Source organism: Lynx rufus, unplaced genomic scaffold, assembly GCF_022079265.1.
Source record: "Lynx rufus isolate CCGP_SWC_20201006 ecotype Redwood Valley unplaced genomic scaffold, mLynRuf1.p SCAF_1, whole genome shotgun sequence".
Classification (NCBI taxonomy): Eukaryota; Metazoa; Chordata; class Mammalia; order Carnivora; family Felidae; genus Lynx; species Lynx rufus.
In genome coordinates this window covers 82676047-82695923 of record NW_025814823.1, presented here as the reverse complement: position 1 = coordinate 82695923, position 19877 = coordinate 82676047, and the positions used below count along the sequence as shown (strand labels likewise).

The window sequence follows — 19877 nt, the reverse complement described above, 5'->3', positions numbered from 1 at the left end:
TGGGCAGAAAGGAATCCGTGCCCTTGAGGACAAAAGGCCAGGACGGAGAGGGGCCCAGGGGTGCCTGGGAGCAGCAGCGAGGCGGGGGACGTGGTGGGTGGGCCGCCCAGGCTCCAGATGGACGGGTGGCTCGCCTGCTAAGATGCTGTTTGTTCTTTCCCCACTGGCCCAGACGTGCCTGTGACCTCAGCGCCAGTCACGGCCTTCTACCGCGGCTGCATGACCCTGGAGGTCAACCAGCAGACGCTGGACCTGGACGAGGCCGCCTACAAGCACAGTGACATCACATCACACTCCTGCCCCCCCGTCGAGCAGGCCAGCCCCTAGAGCAGCAGGAAGAGAAGGCCGCGGTGACCCCACCCACCTGCCCGCGTGAGCCTCTCCGGACCCCGCACCCCTGCAGGCCGCTTTCTCCGAGACTGTTCTTTGCCTTGTAACATACGTGTAAATAGTTGAGGGGACTAGTATTAGTGACCCGAAGCCGCAGCCCCAACCCCCAAAGCCTCCTAGCGGGAGGCCGGAGGCAGGAGGCTGGCGCTCACCGGAGCAGACCCAGGAAAATAATTCTGTTATTTTTATTACCAAATGCTTCTTTCTGGCCTGAAAACATGGAAAAATAAAACATCTACAGAACCGTTTCTAACTGTGCTGCCAGCTCCAGTCTTTGCCCATTAGTGCCTGGCAGCCAGCATCAGTGGCACAGGGTCCCGAGTGCCAGCCTCTGCCCCAGGTGCCCTCTCCGCCACCCCTCAACCGCCCCTGGCTCTGGGAGCTGCCATCTTGCTCTCTGTGCCGTGGACGCAACCCAGGCAGAGGCAGGGGGCCCTGGCCACTCCTCCAGCATCAAGGCCGGCCAGCACCTGCTGCTTTTCCCCCAGACAAACCCATTCACCTCTGAGCCTCCCTCTTTCTCTGTATGTAAAGGGAATCCCTGTTTTCTCTATTCCGGGAGGTCCCTGCTCTGCGGTGGGGCTGCTGGAATCGGCACCAGGAGATGGAGTGGAGGCGATGACCCCTAGCCCACTGAGCCCAGGAAGACCCCCCCTGGAAAACACACTTGGGGCCCCAGAGCTGTCAGCACGCACCAAGGTCACTGAGGCCTGGCGGGGGGTGGGGGTGCGGAGAGCAGCGCCAAGGTTAGGGCTACAGCATGTCTGCCCAATGCCATGGTCACTGGAGGGCGCCCGCCCCGTGGCCGGTGGCCATGTGGTGTTCATGCAGAATGTGCCAGGGACGTTTTCAGTGTCCACTGGGCGTCGTGCTCAATGACAGTCTCCTCAAGACTGAGATTTTTTTTCTTCAAACACCAAACACCAGAGAATGTTCTGGGCTGCGGGGCAGGTTCTGGGTTTCCTTTTACATGTTACCCTGCAGATGGCGGCCGAGGGTCCCCCAGCCTGTCATTCCCCGGGACAGAGTGATCCCTGAAAGCTCTATCAGCCGAGCACCGAACGGTCTCTTGTGTCGAATGAGTCTAAGTCACCACCTGACCCAGAGAGAAGCAAGAGAAGCCGGAGGAAGCAGGGCTCAGTGATCCTCACACGAGAGGCAAAGTGAGCCGTGCACCACTGGAAGCAGAGAGGCCTCTTTCCAGATTTCTAGAAAACGTTATGGCCTCGAGCACTGTGCCGGGAGTCCCTGCTGGGCTGGCAAGCCGGGTGACCCCCCACTGCACCCTGGTGAGGGCAGGGGGAGTATCCCTGTGCACCCACAGCTGGCCTGCCCTTGGAGGGCTCTCCAGGACTCAGTGAGGGAGCTGATGGCCATCACAGACACCTGCCCTCAGGGACCCCTCCCCGGACCAAGCTCACCTTGGAGGTAACTGCAGAAGGCCGCAGGTCCAGGGCAAGGACGCGGCAAGGCCCACAGGCTCTGGCAGGCAGGCCTGGCCACATAGGGTGGCTACTAGTCCCAGCACATTCACTGTGTCCCCGGGACCCCCCGGCCCAACCACCACTGCCCTCCCGGCTGCGTCCTTTCTGTTGTTTTCCTGAGTGGCAGCATCAGGGCGCAAGTTCTGTTGACTCAAGACTTGAAAAAACTAGTCTGAGACTCTTCAGTTAGGTTTCCACACGGGAAACAAGGGATGCGGGAGAACCGTGACCTTGAAGGCCACATGTCCACGGGCTGCTCTGTGGTCTGTGACCAGGGTGGACAGGCATGCCAGCTTGCACCATATGGGGACCCCAAGTCCATCCGCGGGCTCTGGAACGGGCAGGTGGTCGGGTGGGGTTGAGCTGGTCAGGCCAGGACTTGGAGACACCGTCCATCTGGGGGGTGAGAGTTCAGTTCCTGGGGGTTTGGCATTGACCAGGACAACCAAGGCTTGGACGCTGCCTGCTCAACAGGCAGGAAGGCCCCCACCACCACCACCCCTGCAAGCCAGACGACCCCAGCACCAGCGACTCTCAGTGTGGAAAATGAGTTCTGCCTGTCGCCCCCAGGAGAGCCCCATACTGCCCACCAGCTGGTCTCATGTGGCCTCGGGAGCCCAAAGTAGCTTTGGGGCCGGATTGGCTTGTCACTGCACCGTTCCCCTGGTGCTGTCTGGCTTCCCTCACCGTGGAGGCAGCTCTGGAATGTTCCTGTGGAATGCTTCCCGAGCCAGCCCCAATCTCTTGAGAAGACCAGGGCAGCCAGAGCTGAGAGCACACAAACAGAGGCCATGGCTCAGGGGGATTCTGACCACCACGGAGTCCTCTTCTGTCCAGGGAGACATGGGCACAAATGTGTTTCCTGAGACTACACCAGCAGAACCCCTGCTGCCGAGAACAAGCCCATAGGTAGCAGCATGGAGCTGAGGGCAGGGTGCATTCCCCAGCTGTGCCGGCAGACTGGTGTCCTCACCTCTGCCCAGTCCAGGCGGGCCAGCTGCTGAGGGGTCTGCAGCATACGGAGCTCCATCCTTCTGACTGTGCGCCACCGACACGAGGCTGGGGGGACCCTGACTGTGGGCCGTGGACGTGGGGCTGGGGGGACCCCGACAGTGGGCTGCGGACACGGGGCTGGGGGGACCCTGACAGTGGGCCGCGGACGCGGGTCTGGGGGGATCCCGACTGTGGGCCATGGACGTGGGGCTGGATGAGCCTGAATCTGCCTCATGGAGGAGGATAGGACACACTTGATTTTGCACCATGGAGATAGAGTGAGGAATGGATTATGCTGTCTACACATTTATGGTCTAAGGTGCTTTTTTGCTTTTAATGAGAAGAGCCACAATAATTTTGTTTTTTGTTCTGTGTGTTTAGGATACTATTGATTGGGAGTCTTATTTACGAGCAGGGCTATTCTGGGTCATTTAGTGGCATCCCTGCCGTCTGGGAGCTGGCTGCACCCCCCGGCCTGGCCACAGCACTCATGACCATCAAAACCCTCTCAGACACTGCCACATGTCCCCCAGGTGCAAAATCATCCCTGTTGAAACCACTGCATTAAAGATAAAGGAAATTTTTACCTCCATCTCACATAACACAAGGTAGAGAGTATATTTAAATCTAAAAGTAATTTATAAAGCACTTAGAAATGTGAAACTACAGCCTGTGGGCCCAGTGTGGTCCACCCCTCTCTCTCTGTTAATAAAGGTCACTGGAACACAGCCACATGTCTACACCTGCTTTTGCTCCCCAATGGCACTGCCGAGTGGTTGCCACACACCTCCTGGCCCCCTAAACCAGCAATGTTTACTCTGTGGCCGTTTACACAGACTAGTCTGAGCCTTGTGACAGAAGAGTATTACCATGACCTGAAGTAGAGAACTATTTCTTAAATAAAACACAAAATGCTCCAATAACAGGAAAAGATGTAAAACTTCAGCTACACTAAAAATCAAGAACTTGAAGAAGCAAGTTAGAAGGCCAAGGCTATCTGACTTCAAAACCTGTGCAAAGCTGCAGCGGTCAGTACAGGCTGGGTCTGCCGAAAGAACAGACAGGTGAGTGGAGCGAACAGAGAGCCCATGGACAGACCCACATCAGCACAGTCACTGGTCTTTGACAAAGGAGCAAAGGAACCCATATAGACATATAGACAGTCCCCTCCACAAATGGCACGGGAGCGTCTGGACATCCACGTGCTGAGAAATGAATCCAGACACAGACCTTACACCTTCACAACTCAGAGTGGATCACATACCTACACGGAAAAGGCAAAAGTATAGCGCCCCGGATGGGGGCACAGGAGACAGCCTGGGTGGCCTGAGCACGGCGATGACTTTGTAGACACAGCACCAAAGGCACCATCCGTGAAAGACAATGGACAAGCTGGGCTCCAACAGAGCAAAGACTTCTGAAGAAGACAGCATCAGAAGAAGGAGGAGACAAGCATAGTTGGGAAGAAGGTATTTGCAAAAGATACATCTGGTAGGGGACTGAGATCCAGAATATACAAAGAACTCTCAAAACTCAACAATAAAACAACTCGTTAAAAAATGGGTCAAAGACCCTAACAGACACCCCAAAAGGCACGCAGCTGACAGCTGAGCACACGAGAAGCGTTCCTCGCCGTCCGGGGACAGGGACGGCACACGGACATGACCAGGAGACCCTGCCGCACACCCACGAGGACCCCGCTGCACACACAGCGCCCTGAGGAGCCCTGCTCTGTGTTGCTGGGAGTGCGGAACAGTGCGGCCGCCTCGTCAGACTGTCCAGGGGCTTCTCACAAAGCCAAACACGCTCTTAGCACCCAGTCCAGCAGTCACGCTCCTTGGCATTGACCCAAAGGAGTTGGAAACATGTCCACACAAAATCCCGCACTGGGGCAGAGGAGGGAGCAACTGGGCTCTGGGGCGCCTGAACTCCTGGCCCGTCTCATTATCCCTTCTGTGTCAGCAGCACCGCCTTATACGTTTGTGTTAAGCATTCTTTCGTGTATATTAAATTCCATAATTCAATGGCTTTAGGTAGGACACGGGAAGAGGACACACCTGCACATGTAACGTGGGCACCTGGGAAGCCACGACTTGAACGAGGCCTCTGCTCCTAGACCTTTTCCTCTTTCTGTAGGGCAGATGTCAGCTCGGCCGAGCATTTCCCCTGCAGCTCGGAGGGCATCTGCTCAGCCAAGAGTCGTTCTTCATGGTGATGAGGGTTTTGTTCTTGTGAACCAGGCACGTGCCACACTCCTGGCTCTGCTCCGCGTGCTTCGCGTGGGTTGATACCGTACTTTTCTGCCCCCTTTTCACTGAAATACAAGTCACATGCCATAATACTCCCCCTTCAACAACATACACGTCAGTGGGTTTTATACATTAACAAGACTATGCAACCATCACTACCATCTGGTTCCAGAACGTTTCCATCACACCAACAGGGAGCCCTGTACCCAGCCTCCAGCTGGGGTCTGCTGAGTGCCAACAGCAGTCAGTGTTCAAGAAAGTGTGGTAGCTCAGTAGAGGGAGGGGCTGAGGGAGAGGCCCCAGCAACACCAACCCCATCAGAGCTGCCAGGCCAGGTCCCACGAAGCATCTACGCTCAGGCAGAGACTGGCCAGGGTCTGTCCACGTAAAGGGAAAGACTTTGGCGGAGGTGGGTTCTCTCAGGGGATGATACCCAGAACGCACTGCAGGCCAGGCACCGGCAGGCATGTGCAGGGTTGAGGAGGTGTCCTGGGGACTGGCGGGGGGGGGGGTGTCAGGTGGGGACACATTCAGCGTGCAGGGGTGAGGCGCTGTCCTGGGGACTGAGGGGCAGCCTGAAGCCACCACCAGGCTGGGAGTTGAATTGTTCACATTCTTTGTGGCCAGGGCCCAAGATGAAGACATTCCTGTGGGCAAGAGCCAGACTGCTGGCCCCGGAGTTGATAGATTTTATCAGTTTAGGGCTCACAGGGCAGATAGAAGCTGTTTGGGTGACGCTGGCATCAACAATATTGGGAACCAGTGACACAGCCACGTGGCTCTAACCGGGTCGAGCGCAGAGGTCACACGCTGTCCCTGTGTCTCATGGCGCCTGGACGCCGTCTGGAGCTGGCGGCCTGGCTCCAGTCGACACCGGCCTGCGGCCACATGAGCCACCCAGTGGCTCTGCGGCCTCCAAGCAGGGCAGGTCCTGATGAGGCAGGAGCCCCAGGCCCAGGGAGGCGCACATGAGCCCGCAGGCCCAGCGGGTGCTGGGGGGGAGGGGGGCAGGGCTGGGGGCTAGCCTCTCTTCCCCGTGCAGTCACCCACACGGCAGAGAATTCACCAAGTGGGTCCAACCCCGCAGACTGCCAAGGCCCCCCGACTTGGCCAGACTGTGCTGGCTCCTAAACTCCAGGAAGATGAGGGGGGCCCCAGATGCAGCAGCTGCAGAGGCCTGGGGTTCAGGCCTTGGTGCCCGGGCCCCCGCTCTGTGTCCGTTCCTCAGATCCCCCAGCGCAGGCTGCCTGCGGGCCAGGACGCGGCCCTGTTTCCTGCCTGCCACTAATAAGCGGGACTTCCTTTGAAGGACAAAGCTGTTGTTTCCGGGGTGCAAACCCCGAGGGTGGGCACCGCCTCCCCCCTCCAGGAGGAAGTCTGCGTAGGGCTGTGCGGGGCCACCACCCGGTCAGGGTGCAGGAGCCTCACTTCACAGTAGCCAAAGGCGGCTCAGAGCAAACTGCTGTTCTAACCAAGCCAACCAGCCAGCTCCGTGGCCTGGCCCACCGTGTCACCCGCATGCCACACAGGTGGCACCTTCCGCAGAGAAAGCTTTCCGTGTCCTCAGACAACAGGATGAGGCGTTTCTGCACCAGGCTGAGGATAAGGTCTGTTCGAATTGCGTTCTCAGCCAGCAGGGGGGGCCAGAGACCACGGCTCCTTACCAGCCTCTCCTTTTTTTCCTTTCTTCCCTCCCCCTCTCCCTCCCCCTCCTGTCGCCCCTCCCACACACCCCCCTCCCACTGACTTATCTCTTTTCCCCAGTGACCCAGGACTGTACTTTAGGACTCGGGCCTGTCACTCAACCAGGATTTGGTCATTTCCCAGGGGTGTGCCCACCGGCTGCACCAGGTGCCTCGGTCACTAGTGCTGGTCCGTAAGTCAGAGCTCACTCCAGGCTCTGTGGAAGGGCCTTAGGAGCTGCGCACCCCAGGGGTCACTCGGAACACAGAGGCTGGAGTTAGAGGCATCTGCCCTGCAGGCAAGGGGGACCCCACATGTGGCAGCCGGAAGTCCGGATGCCTTGAGTAGGAAACAGGTGGCCTGGGATAGCAAGCCTTTCTGCAGGTGGGACGGCGGGTTTGGACACGGAGCGTGCACAGACCTCAGCGAACACACACTTTACAAGCAGTGCTGGAATTTGAGCCAAAGCATCTTTTTATCCCCAGCAAGTAAATGCCGAGAGAACACAGCTCTGAGCATGGAGACCATGCACTTCTTGAGGACACCATATAAACATGTGAACATACAACACATGTCCTTGAAACATGATCCTCACACAGGGTATGCTGAGCCGTATTCCCTTTGCAAAATAATAACTAACTCATTAAGAGGACAGTGAGGAAGCAGCTTTTTAGCGAGCGATGACAGAGGACCAGAGCAAGGGGGCTCCAGGTGGACACGCTGGATCTGTCTAGTGTCCAGCTTACACTCTGGGCTGGGTGGCCGAGCAGAGGTGCAGCCTGGGGGGTCTCAGTCACCTGGGGTTCCGTCCCCACCACTGGTCCTGGCCTCTCTGCCCATGGATTCGCCCAGGAGGGGAGAGAGGGTGTGGACTTCTGGAACATTCCCCTGACGTCTCTAGGAGGTTGGCCACAGAAGCAGGGTTTGTAGCGGCTGCTTTTTTAACCAAAAACCTATTTTTCAATCTACCCCCTGTGTGTCAGGGAGTGTAGGGGGGAGGCTTCTCTCCTGGAAGGAAGTGGGCTGGAGCACAGAGAGGGGGGTCGTTAGGAGGCTGCAAATCCTCAGACAGAGGAGGGTCCCTGGGAGTCGAGGCTGGGAGATGGCCACAGCGCTGTAACAGAACAGAAAGGCGTCCTCAGTCGGCAGAGGGGCCAGCCCCACACACAGTCTACACAGAGCCTTCCTGGGGCCTGGGCTCCTTCCACACCCAGGGCCATCCGCCTTACACAGGCCCCCTGATAGGACCACAGGGGCCTCCCGGGCACACACTCTGCACCTGCAGCCACCTACAGGGGTGCCCATCTTCCGAATTCCTAGCTCCTGGCCACGCAACGTCCAAGGAAGATGCTGCCTAGAGCATCTGGGGAGGGGAGCGCGGGGGGGGGTGGGCAGTGCTCTGGGCTCCCCAGCACTTCGTATTTGAAGGAAAAAATAAGACATCAACATTTTCATCACAGCCCAACGGTTAATTTCAGGTGTCCATTTGGTCAGGCCTTCGTGCACAGATGCTCAAACACCAGTCTGGATGTTGTTACGAAGGTATTTCCAGATGTGATCGACATTTACATCAGTCCAATTGGTTGAAGGCTGGATTTCCCTCATAAGAGGGAAAGACTGAATTCCCTGGGAAGAGGGGCTCTGCCTCCAGATTGACCAGACGTGCAAGATCTGTTTTCCCCTGGTCTGCAGCCTACATCTGTCCTGGCCTGGACGTTCAGGGCTCTGTCTCTCTGCCTGTGTCTGTCTCTCAGTCTCTGTCTGTATCTGTCTCTCTGCCTCTTTCTGTGTATCAATATCTGTATCATCTGTATATGCACACAATCCTATCCGTTCTGTTTCCCTGAGGAACCCCTACTAACACATAGACTCAAGTAAAAGTGATTCTGAGAACAAAAATGTTGGGTATGGCGCATATTTTAAATCAATAAAATTTCCAGTTTTTCTCCACCTACCAACAAAGCTCTTAAATTTTCCCCCTTGAATTCTAATGGTTAGAAATGCCTTCTTAAGGGGCACCTGGGGGGGTGCTCAGGAGGTTAAGTGTCCAACTCTTGGTTTCGGCTCAAGTCATTATCTCACAGTTTGTGAGTTCCAGCCCCGCACTGGGCTCCATGTGACAGAGTGGAGCCTGCTTGAGATTCGCTCTCTTTCCCTCTCTATCTGCCCCTCTCACTTTCTCTCTCTTTCTCAAAATAAATAAATAAACCTTAAAAACAAAAGAAAATGAGTGTCTACTTAAAACCAATATGTAAATAAATAAAGCTAGAAGTCCCCTCTATGAAATACCCAGGGTGTGTAAGAGCCCTGATCTCCTGGCCCTGCTGTGGCCCCTCTACTCCCCACCCACCAGTGCCGGGGGCTCTTGAGAGGCCAGCCTCTTGGACTGTGGCTCCCCTTCCCCAGGGGCCCTGGGATCTCAGGATTCTGGAAGAAGAATGCCCTCACAGGCCATAGCTGTACCCAGGAATACCACCCTGCTCAGAGTCGACAGCATGGGCTTCAGAATCCAATGGGCAGGGACCTGCCCACCTCTGTTTGTCCCTTCTGACTGTGGGGGGACAAAGCAAACTTCTAGAGAACATTCCCTGTGTTCTGCTGGTAGCTCCCAGTCTCTCCCATGCCTATATCCACTTGCCCTCCACTGGAAATGAGCAGCTCAGAGACCACAGAGTAAATCACCACGAGCCACAAACTAACCCATCACAGGCCACAGACTAAACCACCGTAGACTACAGACTAAACCACCACAGAGCACAGACAAAACCACCACAGACCACAGACTAAACCACCACAGACCACAGACGAAACCACCATAGACCATGGACTAAACCACCATAGACCACAGACTAAACCACCATAGACCATGGAACAAACCACCACAGAGCACAGAAAAAACCACCACAGATCACAGACTAAACCACCATGAACCACAGACTAAACCACCATAGACCATGGAATAAACCACCACAGAGCACAAACTAAACCACCACAGACTAAACCATCATGAACCACAGACTAAACCACCATGAACCACAGACTAAACCACCATAGACCATGGAATAAACCACCACAGAGCACAGACTAAACCACCACGGACTAAACCATCATGAACCACAGACTAAACCACCACAGATCACAGACTAAACCATCATGAACCACAGACTAAACCGCCACAGACCATGGAATAAACCACCACAGAGCACAGACAAAAGCACCACAGACTAAACCACCATGAACCACAGACTAAACCACCATGAACCACAGACTAAACCACCATAGACCATGGAATAAACCACCACAGAGCACAAACTAAACCACCACAGACTAAACCATCATGAACCACAGACTAAACCACCATGAACCACAGACTAAACCACCATAGACCATGGAATAAACCACCACAGAGCACAGACTAAACCACCACGGACTAAACCATCATGAACCACAGACTAAACCATCATGAACCACAGACTAAACCGCCACAGACCATGGAATAAACCACCACAGAGCACAGACAAAAGCACCACAGACTAAACCATCATGAACCATAGACTAAACCACCTTAGACCATGGAATAAACCACCACAGGCCACAGACTAAACCATCATGAACCACAGACTAAACCACCACAGACCATGGAATAAACCACCACAGAGGACAGAATAAAGCACCACAGACCACAGACAAAAGCACCACAGGCCACAGATTAAACCACCATGAACCACAGACTAAAGCACCACAGACCACAGAGAAAACCACCAACAACAACGGAGTAAACACAGACCACAGACTAAACTACCATGAACCACAGACTAAACCACTACAGATCACCAAGGAAATTGCTATGAGCCCTGAGGAAGACCACTGGCAGACAGGCCCCACTGGGACAGCTCTGTCCACACAGACAGCCCCATCAGGGAAGCAGACAAGCCATCCTGCTTGTCCTGGCCAGGCAACCTGGGGAGCAGGGAGGTGGGGTCCCTTTAAGGTCTTCCTTTTGACGAATGGCTCCAAACAGCCCTGACTACCGCTGCTCCTGACCACCGTCTGCTCCCTGCTACTGCGTGGGGTGTACTTTGCTGCCAATGACAGCACTTGGAGCACCCCGTTTCCCTCTCCATTGGTCACGGAGACCACTTTGGCTCTGCTTCTCTCCCCGGGGGACACCTGGAGGCCCCTGACCGGTCATCTCCCCAGATCTCGGCGTGGGCACATATGTAATTACGCCCCCGCGCACGCTGCAGATGGAGGCTGGAGAGGCAGGGGGGGACCCAGGCCCCCCGGGGCAAAGAGAGAGCATCTGTGTTCGCGACAAGCCAGAGGCCCTGAAGGCGACTGGGGGTGGAATGTGGCACAGAAATAAAGCCGACACGTGGAAGGCCACTGACACACGTGGAAGGCCACTGCCACACGTAGAAGGACCCCGCCATGCCCAGGTCCCACAAGGAGCACGTCTGCTGAGGAGACGCACCGTAACTTGTAAGAGCAGGACACCTGCCCCGGGGCCTGAGGTCAGGACACAGACTCGGCAAGGGCCCCCCGCAGCTGCCTGCCCCAAAGACCGGCAGGCCCCCAGGGCAAGTCAGGCCTGGCATTTGGGGTGCTCCCGGGGCCAAACTTGTGGGAGACGTCGGACGCGGGCCAGGGCCCTGGCAGGACTGCCTCCCACCCTACAGCACGCACCACAGCTCAGGGCCACGCCTCCCCTCCCTGGAGCGGATGAGCCACACCTGGGCCAGTCCTGCCTACACTCGGGTGGATGACACGGCACTGTGGTTGGTCACCAAAGGGGGCCCAGAGCCCACGGGTCCAGCCTCCCTACAGCTGTGGGTCTCACGCTCTGGGTTTGGCAGACTAAGGGGATGGGGAGGCAGAGCAGAGCCTTCAGGACACAGGCCACGGCCAAGGCCACGTGGTCCTCACCATGGCGGGGACCAGAGGGGATACCCAAGGGCAGATGTGGGCGATGCTCCTGGGAAGATAATGCTGCCACGCGTGGCCCCCTGGGCATCTGGGAAGGCGGTGTCCGGTGCCTCAGGACGGTGCCTGTCCTTGGGGGTGAGCGCTATAGGGTTGTGGGCAAACACTGTCGTTTCCTGAGCCCTGATCTCATCCCTCCCCGTGTCACAGATGTGGAGAAGACGCTCTGGACCCCCGAGGAGGGTCTCACATGGACACAGCAGCGAGCACCCTAGTGTCCCCATAGGACCAGGGCCTGGCGTCACTCAGGACCCGGCCGATGCTTCCTGGGAGGGAGGGGGTGCCACATGGCATGTCCCTGCAGAGACCAGAGGGGGCTGGGCTTTGGGGGTACTGCTGGGTCGGGTCCCCTTCGGGATTTGAAGGCTACACACACCCACTCCCAGAGAGCATAGCCACCAGCCTCATGGTCAAGGCACATGGAACAGGGGCCCGCCCTGCTGGACCAGGAGGCCCGAACACCACTCAGCTTGCCCCCAGACGGCCCTTCCTCTGCGTGATGCACTCCACGTCCTGGGCTCCAGAGAGCCCCCCGCACCCACGCCCAGCTTCTCATGCTGGCAGACTGTGCCCCAGGATGGCCAGCTGGCAGGCACGTGGGCTCCCCAATAAAGCCACGACTGGAGCCCCAGGGGAGCACCCATCTGGGGACAAGGGCTCACCCCCACCACACAGCCCCAAGGCCCGCGTGTCCTGCTGGGTTTGCCCTATGAGGTGGCCACTTCTGGGGGTGAGGTGTGGCTGGGGGCAAGGCTCACGGCTCCCCCTAAATAAGTACTCACAGGCCTCTGCGGCTGGCTAGGACATGGTGGGAACTTCTGCAGGACCCGGGCCTGGCTCAGAAAAGGCTCACAGCCCGGGCAACACCAAAGTCTGGGTCACCAGGGCCACAAGGAGCAAAGGAGCTCAAAACGTCAGGAAGGGTGGGGACAGTTGGAGTTGTCCACCATGCCCCCCTCACATAGTTCCCAGCCCTCTCGCCAGTCCAGGCTGGCTTCACCACCCCGTTACTAAACTGGGGGCAGGGAAGGCTGTGGGCCCCCATCTTCCCTCAACCTGAGCCCCCATTCATGTCTCATCTGATCACGGCTGTCCTGGATGACCACTGCCCACAATGTGAGCACATGGGCTTCCTCCAGGAGATACTGAGCCTACCTGCAGAGGCAGAGGGTAGGATGAGCAGGTGGGGAGGGGTGCGGATGGCGGGCAGAAGCCCGTGTAGGCCAGGACCTGCTGGGCAGGGTTGCAGAGGATCTGGGGTGCAGCGGAGAGGCTGTAGGCCAGCTGGGACAGAGGGACCTGCTGAAAGAATGGAGAGAACGGACACGTGTCAGCGGCCCTCCGGAAGGCGGGCGCCCCTGGCTTCAAGCCTGCAGAGCCCCATCCACATACCATCCCCATCTGACACATGCAAGTGAGAGACCATGCCCTCAGATCAAAACTAAACACCTAAAAGTAGGGCTTATTTTTCCTTTCTATTTGTCCCAGGGACCCACCAAGATGCCAGATGAGGCCACGATCTCTTTGGTTTCTATTTGAAAAGGCAAGGAAAATGCTGGCTTCTCCTCTCCAGAGACCTCGTGTCCCAGAAGTCTCCGCCCAGCTGCAGCGGCAGGAGGGCTGACCCCCCACATGTGCTCCCCAGGCAGCATAGCACAGGGTTAGACCACATGGTCGTGGGGATTTCCAAAGATGTGCAAATAACACCAGAGCGTCCCAGCCCCTCAGGGCCCTGCTCTTGTTCGCTCACCCAGATGGTTCCAACTCTCCAGAGGAAAACAGGACTTGGGCCATCCACCACCTGTGGCCCCAAGGGGGGGGGCCGTAAGACAGACCCCTCCCCAGAGGGAGGCTCGAGGGCTCCCGGACCTGAGGTGCATCCCTCCCACCAGGACAGACCTGGATTCCCATCTGACACCACGGGCAGGCCCCATGCTTCAGGAAGGGGCCTCGGGAGCCGACAGCGTATCTGGAAACTAACCACCCCCACTGATGGGGAGCGGAGGTAGGTCCTGAGCAGTGGGAGTGCAGGGCACGAGCAGAGGGGAGGGAGCAGTGGAAGCAGAGAGGGCACCCAGGTCTGCCCGCACCTGCAGGCCCCTGGAGGTGGAGCTCCAAGGTCTGGCACCTGCCACCTCCCGGCCCCGCCCGCCCAGGCCGCCTCTGCACACTCTGAGGGGCGAATAAGGGTGCAGAAGGAAGACGGAAAACTCAGGGCTAGGTTCACGGGCCTGACCGCTCTGCTGCCACGTCCATGAACAAACCCTACTGCGTGCCTACTGTGTGTGTTGGGTTGAACTAAGGGCTGTTGGGGCAGACCGGAGCTGTGCAGCATGCTGAGGGGCACGCAGAGCATCACAGGACCCAGGCCTGGTGTTTGGGGGGGGGGGCAGCGCAGAGCATCACGGGATGGAGGCTTGGTGTGCTGGGGGGAGAGGGTGTGGGCAGAGCATCCCAGGACCAAGGCCTGGTGTGCAGGGGTGGGGGGACATCCGGTAGGAGGAACAGCTGCCCCTGGTGGCCTGGGGGCTTGGGCCCACAGGGCTGGTCACAGGGTAAGGGGTGCAGATGATGCCGTGGGCTAGAGAGGGGCTCGCTGGACCTTACTCTGTGCTTGTGCCATTTCGGGGTTCGGAAGGGTGGGCAGGTTGGGGTCGGCATGGGCAGCCCTCTGCGGGGGACGCTGGGGGCCCAGCCTGGCCTTGCTCTCTCTCCCGTGCCTGCCGGTCTGGCCCCGGTGGGCCCACCCTCTTGCCCGGGCCGGCCATGTGTGAGGACTTGCCGCCTGGGCTGCTCATGAAGCTCCTGCATTCCTCAAGATGATTTCTAAGCTATAAAATCCACTAGACGTATAAGACTACTCAGTAGGTGTAAACCTCTAAGGAATCACCTCCCCTCTTTCATTCAATGCCCCAGAGCTGTGGGTGTGCACGAGAGAACTGTCCGGAGTGTAGACACAGCTCTGTGGCCCATTGTGACTGGTGGCCCTTCCGAGGCATCATTTTATTCTCGACAAAACACTCCAGCAGCTTTATTGTGGACTCTGATGAACTCCAGTCCCTTCCATAAAACCCGTGGGGCTGACGTCCCTCCTGGGGCGGCCCATCAACCTTCACCAGGTTTGCGGGAATGACAAAGGTCTAAGCGGACACACCCCGCTTCCCGTCTACGATCTAGCCCTCTTTAGCCAGAAACCGGCAAGACTGAACACTTTGAACCGGCTACACTGGGATGCAGTGGGCTTCCGCAGAAATATCCATGACCCTGTGCAGACCACTTCCTGCCAGCATGGAAGGCACGGAACACTTTCCCAACTCAAATGGGTGTTGGGTGCTCTCTGGAGTCCGTGACCTGAGGTGGGGCGACCCCATGGCATGCCTCCACGACCAAGGACGACCCGCCCCAGGAGGGGCCAGCCGAGCAGCGCAGGAATTCTAGTTTGGAACAAGCAGTCTCAGGGAGAAGAGTGGACAAAGGTCCTGCACTGCCCAGCCCCACGTGTAAGCTGCTTCCTGCAGGGAGGCTCCCCACCCCTGCCAGAGCACCCAGCCCTAAAGCTCTCCCATCACACTTCCCCATCCCTGCCGGGAGCACCCGGCCCTACAGCTCCTGGACGGCACGCCCCCACCCCCGCCCCCGCCCCCACCCGCCCTAGTGCCCAGCCCTACAGCTGTCCAATGGCATGTCCCCACACACCCTAGAGGCTGCCTAGATGGCAGCACATGTCCTAGAGTAGCTGCTTCTGGACGCGACCAGTGAAGGCTTGCTGTTGCCCTAACAGACAGTTGGCAGTTTCCATGAGCCTCCGTTTCCTCCTTTGTTAGTGACAATAAGGAGGCCCGCCTTGCCCACCTCAGAGGACACAGGCCCCAGAGCCCCGACCTGTCCATAGGGCCAGCACCAGGGGGCCCTACTCACCATGTCCTTGAAGGCCCCCAGGATAGCTGCTGTGAGGATGCCCAGGAACACACCCAGGACGTTCAGCACCGCTGAGGCCCAGAGTAGCCGGTACAGGTGAAGCACGTCCTGACAGCTGCTCACGCCCACGAACTCGTAGTAGGTGGGAGAAGGTTCAGCGCTGCAGGTGGAGGGGAACAGGTCACAGCCAGTGCCACAGCCTGCGAGTTGCTCCCAGACAGGCTGTAGTCTTTGGTCATAAAGGCCCCGCGGGCTCTGTTGGTGCTGCAGGGGACGGGTTGGGGGACACCGCCCCTCATGAACCAGCCCAGCTGCACCCTGAGTTCATGGTGAGAAGGCTGTTCCCCAGGGCATCTGGACATCCCTCCAGGGAAAGAGCCCAGGCCTCCCAAGAGCAGGCCTGGCCCCCAAAAGAGCAGGAAGGCCCCCAAAGAGCAGGAAGGACCACCCAAGTCCACTCCCCAAACACGAGCGCAGACAGAAGGGCACCCTCAGAGCGAGCAGGCCTGACACGGAGCTCTCTGTACCCGGCTGCCTTGGCAGGGAGCACAGGAAGGTGAGCCCACAGGGGATTCATCCTGGCCCTCCCCACACGGGACTGTGGCCATCTGTGCGTAGCTGGACCACGGTGCTGTGGCCGAGGGCCTGCAGCCGGGCCCTCAGGACTGCGTGGAGACGGTGACCCACACACGTGCTGCTTTAGCCGCTCTTGCTTGGAAATGGGAAGGAACCATCTTTGGGGGAAGGAGGTTGTAGCTTAAAGCCCCGGAGTTTTCAGCAATTCAAGAGAGGCATCCCCAAGGAGCAGACGTGAAAGCCTGCTGGTTTTAATGTAGGTGTTCAAGCTATTAACACAAAACCAGTGCCCAGGGCCTTAGTAGGAAGCCCGACCCTTAAGGATGGACACCGGCGGCTCCATGTGAGCAAGCCTGAGCGCCAAGAACCCAGGGCCTGTCCTGAGGAGGCTCTCACAGTCCACATCACAGAAGAGTGTCCTCCGCTGCCCGCAGATGAAGAGAAGGGGGACCTTCTGCAGCCCGCCCCGGCTGCCTGCCCCAGCCAAGCAGGGAGGAAGCACTGAGGAACTTGGGCGTCCAGACACACAGGCTTGAGGAAGAGCTGCAACCATGGGGCAGGAGGCCGTGTCCCTCCCTGTCCCTCCCCCCCACAAGGCAGCTTCAGTTTCCCATCTGTGAGATGAGAACCCCTCCCTCACACAGGCGTGGGGCAGGGGCCAGGAGAGGGACTGCTTGCCGCCCAGTTGGGCCCCAGCCCTCACCTCTGACAATTGTAGAGGTCACAGCAGTAACAGGTGCTGCTTTTCACCTTCAGCAGGCACTGGCCGTTAAAGGAGTGACAGGTGACCTGCCAGCAGAGAGACCTTGTCAGGTGTCTGCCCTTCCTTGACCTGGAGTGGGCAGGGCTGCCTCCCCGGGGACCAGGGCCCGGCTACTGCGCCTGGGTCAGTCAGGATCTCCTCCTCCCGAGCCAGATTTCCTGACCCTCCACATGCTTGCAGGTGGCAGGACCTTCCCCTGCTGGAGGGTCAGAGGACCAGGCTTGGCCACCAGGGAGTCCAGGCAGCCAACATCTGGTGGACAAGGAGAGAGAGAGGGCTCTAGGCTCTGTGCCTACAGGTGGGGACACCTCCAGGTGGGGACAGGTGGGTCGGCTCCAGGTGGGGACAAGTGGGAACGTCTCCAGGTGGGGACAGGTGGGACAGGTGGGGACACCTCCAGGTGACCACACATAGGGCCACAAGCTCCCAGCAGCCCGACCTTGCCACGCCAGCCCTGTGTAAACCACGTGGAGGGCTCCCCTTGGGCACCTGCTGCAAAGACACGGCAAGTGGTTGGGAGACTTGATGTTAAAAGAGCAAAATTAGGCAAAACCATGTGCCTTCCTCCCTCCCCCAGGGCTTTCAACACGTGACACAGCCATGCCGCCCACACGTGGGAGGTAACCGGGGTGGAGACCACCCCCCTTCAGAGGGAAGATGGTGCCATCTGGGGAGGAGACGCTTCTGAGGGAGGATGGTGTGCTGAGGGTTGGTGGGCCAGGCTCTCATCAAGGATTCAGCTGGCCCAAGACAGGTGAGGGAGCGGGGCCCCACCCCAGAGGCCCTCGGACCGTCCCCGGTGCCCCGGCCCCTCTTTGGCCACACCTCCAGAACCACTGGACTTGTGGACTTCCTTTCAGGGTCCTGTGGCTGCAGGCCACGGGACGCTCTGGTGTGTGCAAGCAAGGGCAGGAGGGAGGCTCACTGGAAATGAAAAAGGGCCCTGGGAGGGGCAGGGCTGGAGGCTGATGGGGAGGAGGGGAGGGCTGCACGTGCCTGGTGGGAAGGTCAGCGCCACAGGCCGGGGATCTGGAGGTCAAGAGGCCTGACCCTAAGCGTCCCCTCCCAAGAAGTGTGCAACCACATGGGACAGGGGTTAGAACTGGTCAGCCAGCAAGGGTCTCCAGCCCAGCCTGGCCCACTGCCTGCTTTGCAGGCGAAGCTCCATATAGCCACGCTCCTCTGACAACACCTTGCCCGTGGCCACTGTCACACCAGAGAGACAGGGTCGAGTAGCTGGGACAGAGACCACTTGGCCTATAAACCCTGAAATATTACTGACCTTTTATGGGGCAAGCTGCCGGCCCTGGTTTAGAGCCATGCGGGCAGCGTGGGTCCCTGAGTCCTCAGGGAGCTTTGCAAATCCTGTGTCTACTGAATCAACAACCTGAGGCAGGACCCAGAGTCAGGATTTGCTCAAGCCCCTGGGCTGGTTCTAAGAGACAGAGGGTCGGGAGCAAGGGGCAAGCCCCGGACACGTGGGCCTGTCCTCAGAAGCCTGACTGATGGGATTCAGGAAGGGGTCCTGCCTCTCCCTGACGCCAGGAGTAGAAGGGAGCAGGAAGGAAGGGCGGCCGGCTGAAGTGTCTGTGGATGGGTGGGGTGCACGGGTAGGGCCTGGAGAGCCCCATGATGCCCTCGGACAGGATGAGTCCCCGGGCTCCCCCCACCAGGCAAAAGGCCAGGAAGGCTGGGGTCAGCCTTTGGAGAAAAATGCTGCCCCCTTGGAGGGGCAGCAGGGACCCTCCAGGCCCCGAGGTTGAGGAGCCTGCACAAGCCACGTGGGGGCCTGGCCAGGTGTGTGGTCCAGGGTCTCAGCTCCTCCTGGACATTTGCACAGTTTGGGAGGCCGTGCTCAGTGCAGCTGATGCATTCATGCAGAGCTGGGGCAAGACGGCTGCCGGGGCTGGCCTGAGAGGGAGGGCATGCCGTCCATCCTGCACTCTTGTTCCTGGAGTCTCATGCATGGGGAGTGGCCCAGGGACCAGCCTCTCAGCCAAGGTAAATGCAGCCGACCCAGCTGTGCTTTGCAGCTGTTAACAGTGCCATACCCGCCCAGACAGGGCTGCTAGCTTGCTGTGCGTCCTGCACGGGATGGCCAGCAGCTGCGACCCCCCAGGGGTGTGATGCATGAAATGCCAGCGCTGGCTGGAACAGAGCGCGGGTGCTCACAGAGAGTGGCAGTCAGGAGGCTGTGCATCCAGACCCCGGTCTGGGGCACAGAATGCCTGGGGGACCCGGATTAGCACAGCGAAAGCTCACGGACCCCCGCCTTACATACCTCTGTCTGGTAGGCGTCGTGCACGTAACCCACCTCACTGGCGAAAAACTGACATCTTCCCGCAGCCAGCGGCCTGGGCTCCTAGACATAAAGACACACGAGAGCGATAGAGGAGGTTCATCCCTGGGCCAGTGGTGGCCATTGGCTATTTCAGACCCATCCGCCCCAGGCTCTGAGCCTAAGGAAGCCACTGGAGTCTTCCAGGCGGAGGCCACAGAGTGGGAGATGCCATGGCTTCTTCCAGGGCAGCTGGGCCACTGTGTCCAGGACACCAGAGCAGATGCCTTGGGGGGCACACACCTGCCCGGAAGGCTGGGCTGACACGTCCCCCTCCCCCTGCCACCAGCATCGCATGGGCAGCCGAGAGGAGGCAGCTGCCGGACATTTTGAGGTGCAGTCCTCTGCCCTGAACAAGGACACCCCTTGGTGCCTGCCTCTTTCTCTAAAACAAAACATTTGTTTTCTACTAGGAAGGGAGAAAAAAGGATTCTTGTTAATTCACTCACCCACCCAGTCCTTGACCTGACCATCCATTCAACCATTCCTGCCACCACCCC

At 58.5% G+C, this 19877-nt stretch overlaps 2 protein-coding genes across 2 annotated transcripts in view; one reads left to right on the top strand and one right to left on the bottom strand.

Annotated features, from left to right (window-relative positions):
• GAS6 (growth arrest specific 6) overlaps positions 1-638 on the top strand; it is a 33479-nt gene extending 32841 nt beyond the window's left edge. The window contains exon 15 of the mRNA XM_047082122.1: positions 173-638. Within this exon, the coding sequence (XP_046938078.1) occupies positions 173-327 (155 nt within the window). The 3' untranslated portion in view covers positions 328-638. The remainder of the gene's footprint in view (positions 1-172) is intronic.
• A 6391-nt stretch (positions 639-7029) lies between these two features.
• Positions 7030-19877, bottom strand: part of TMEM255B (transmembrane protein 255B) — a 39898-nt gene continuing 27050 nt past the window's right edge. Inside the window, exons 5-10 of the mRNA XM_047075417.1 lie at positions 19321-19401; positions 16980-17065; positions 15701-15860; positions 12938-13081; positions 11726-11867; positions 7030-7091 (exon numbers count right to left, since the gene is read on the bottom strand). Coding sequence (XP_046931373.1) covers positions 7030-7091; positions 11726-11867; positions 12938-13081; positions 15701-15860; positions 16980-17065; positions 19321-19401 — 675 coding nt within the window. The remainder of the gene's footprint in view (positions 7092-11725; positions 11868-12937; positions 13082-15700; positions 15861-16979; positions 17066-19320; positions 19402-19877) is intronic.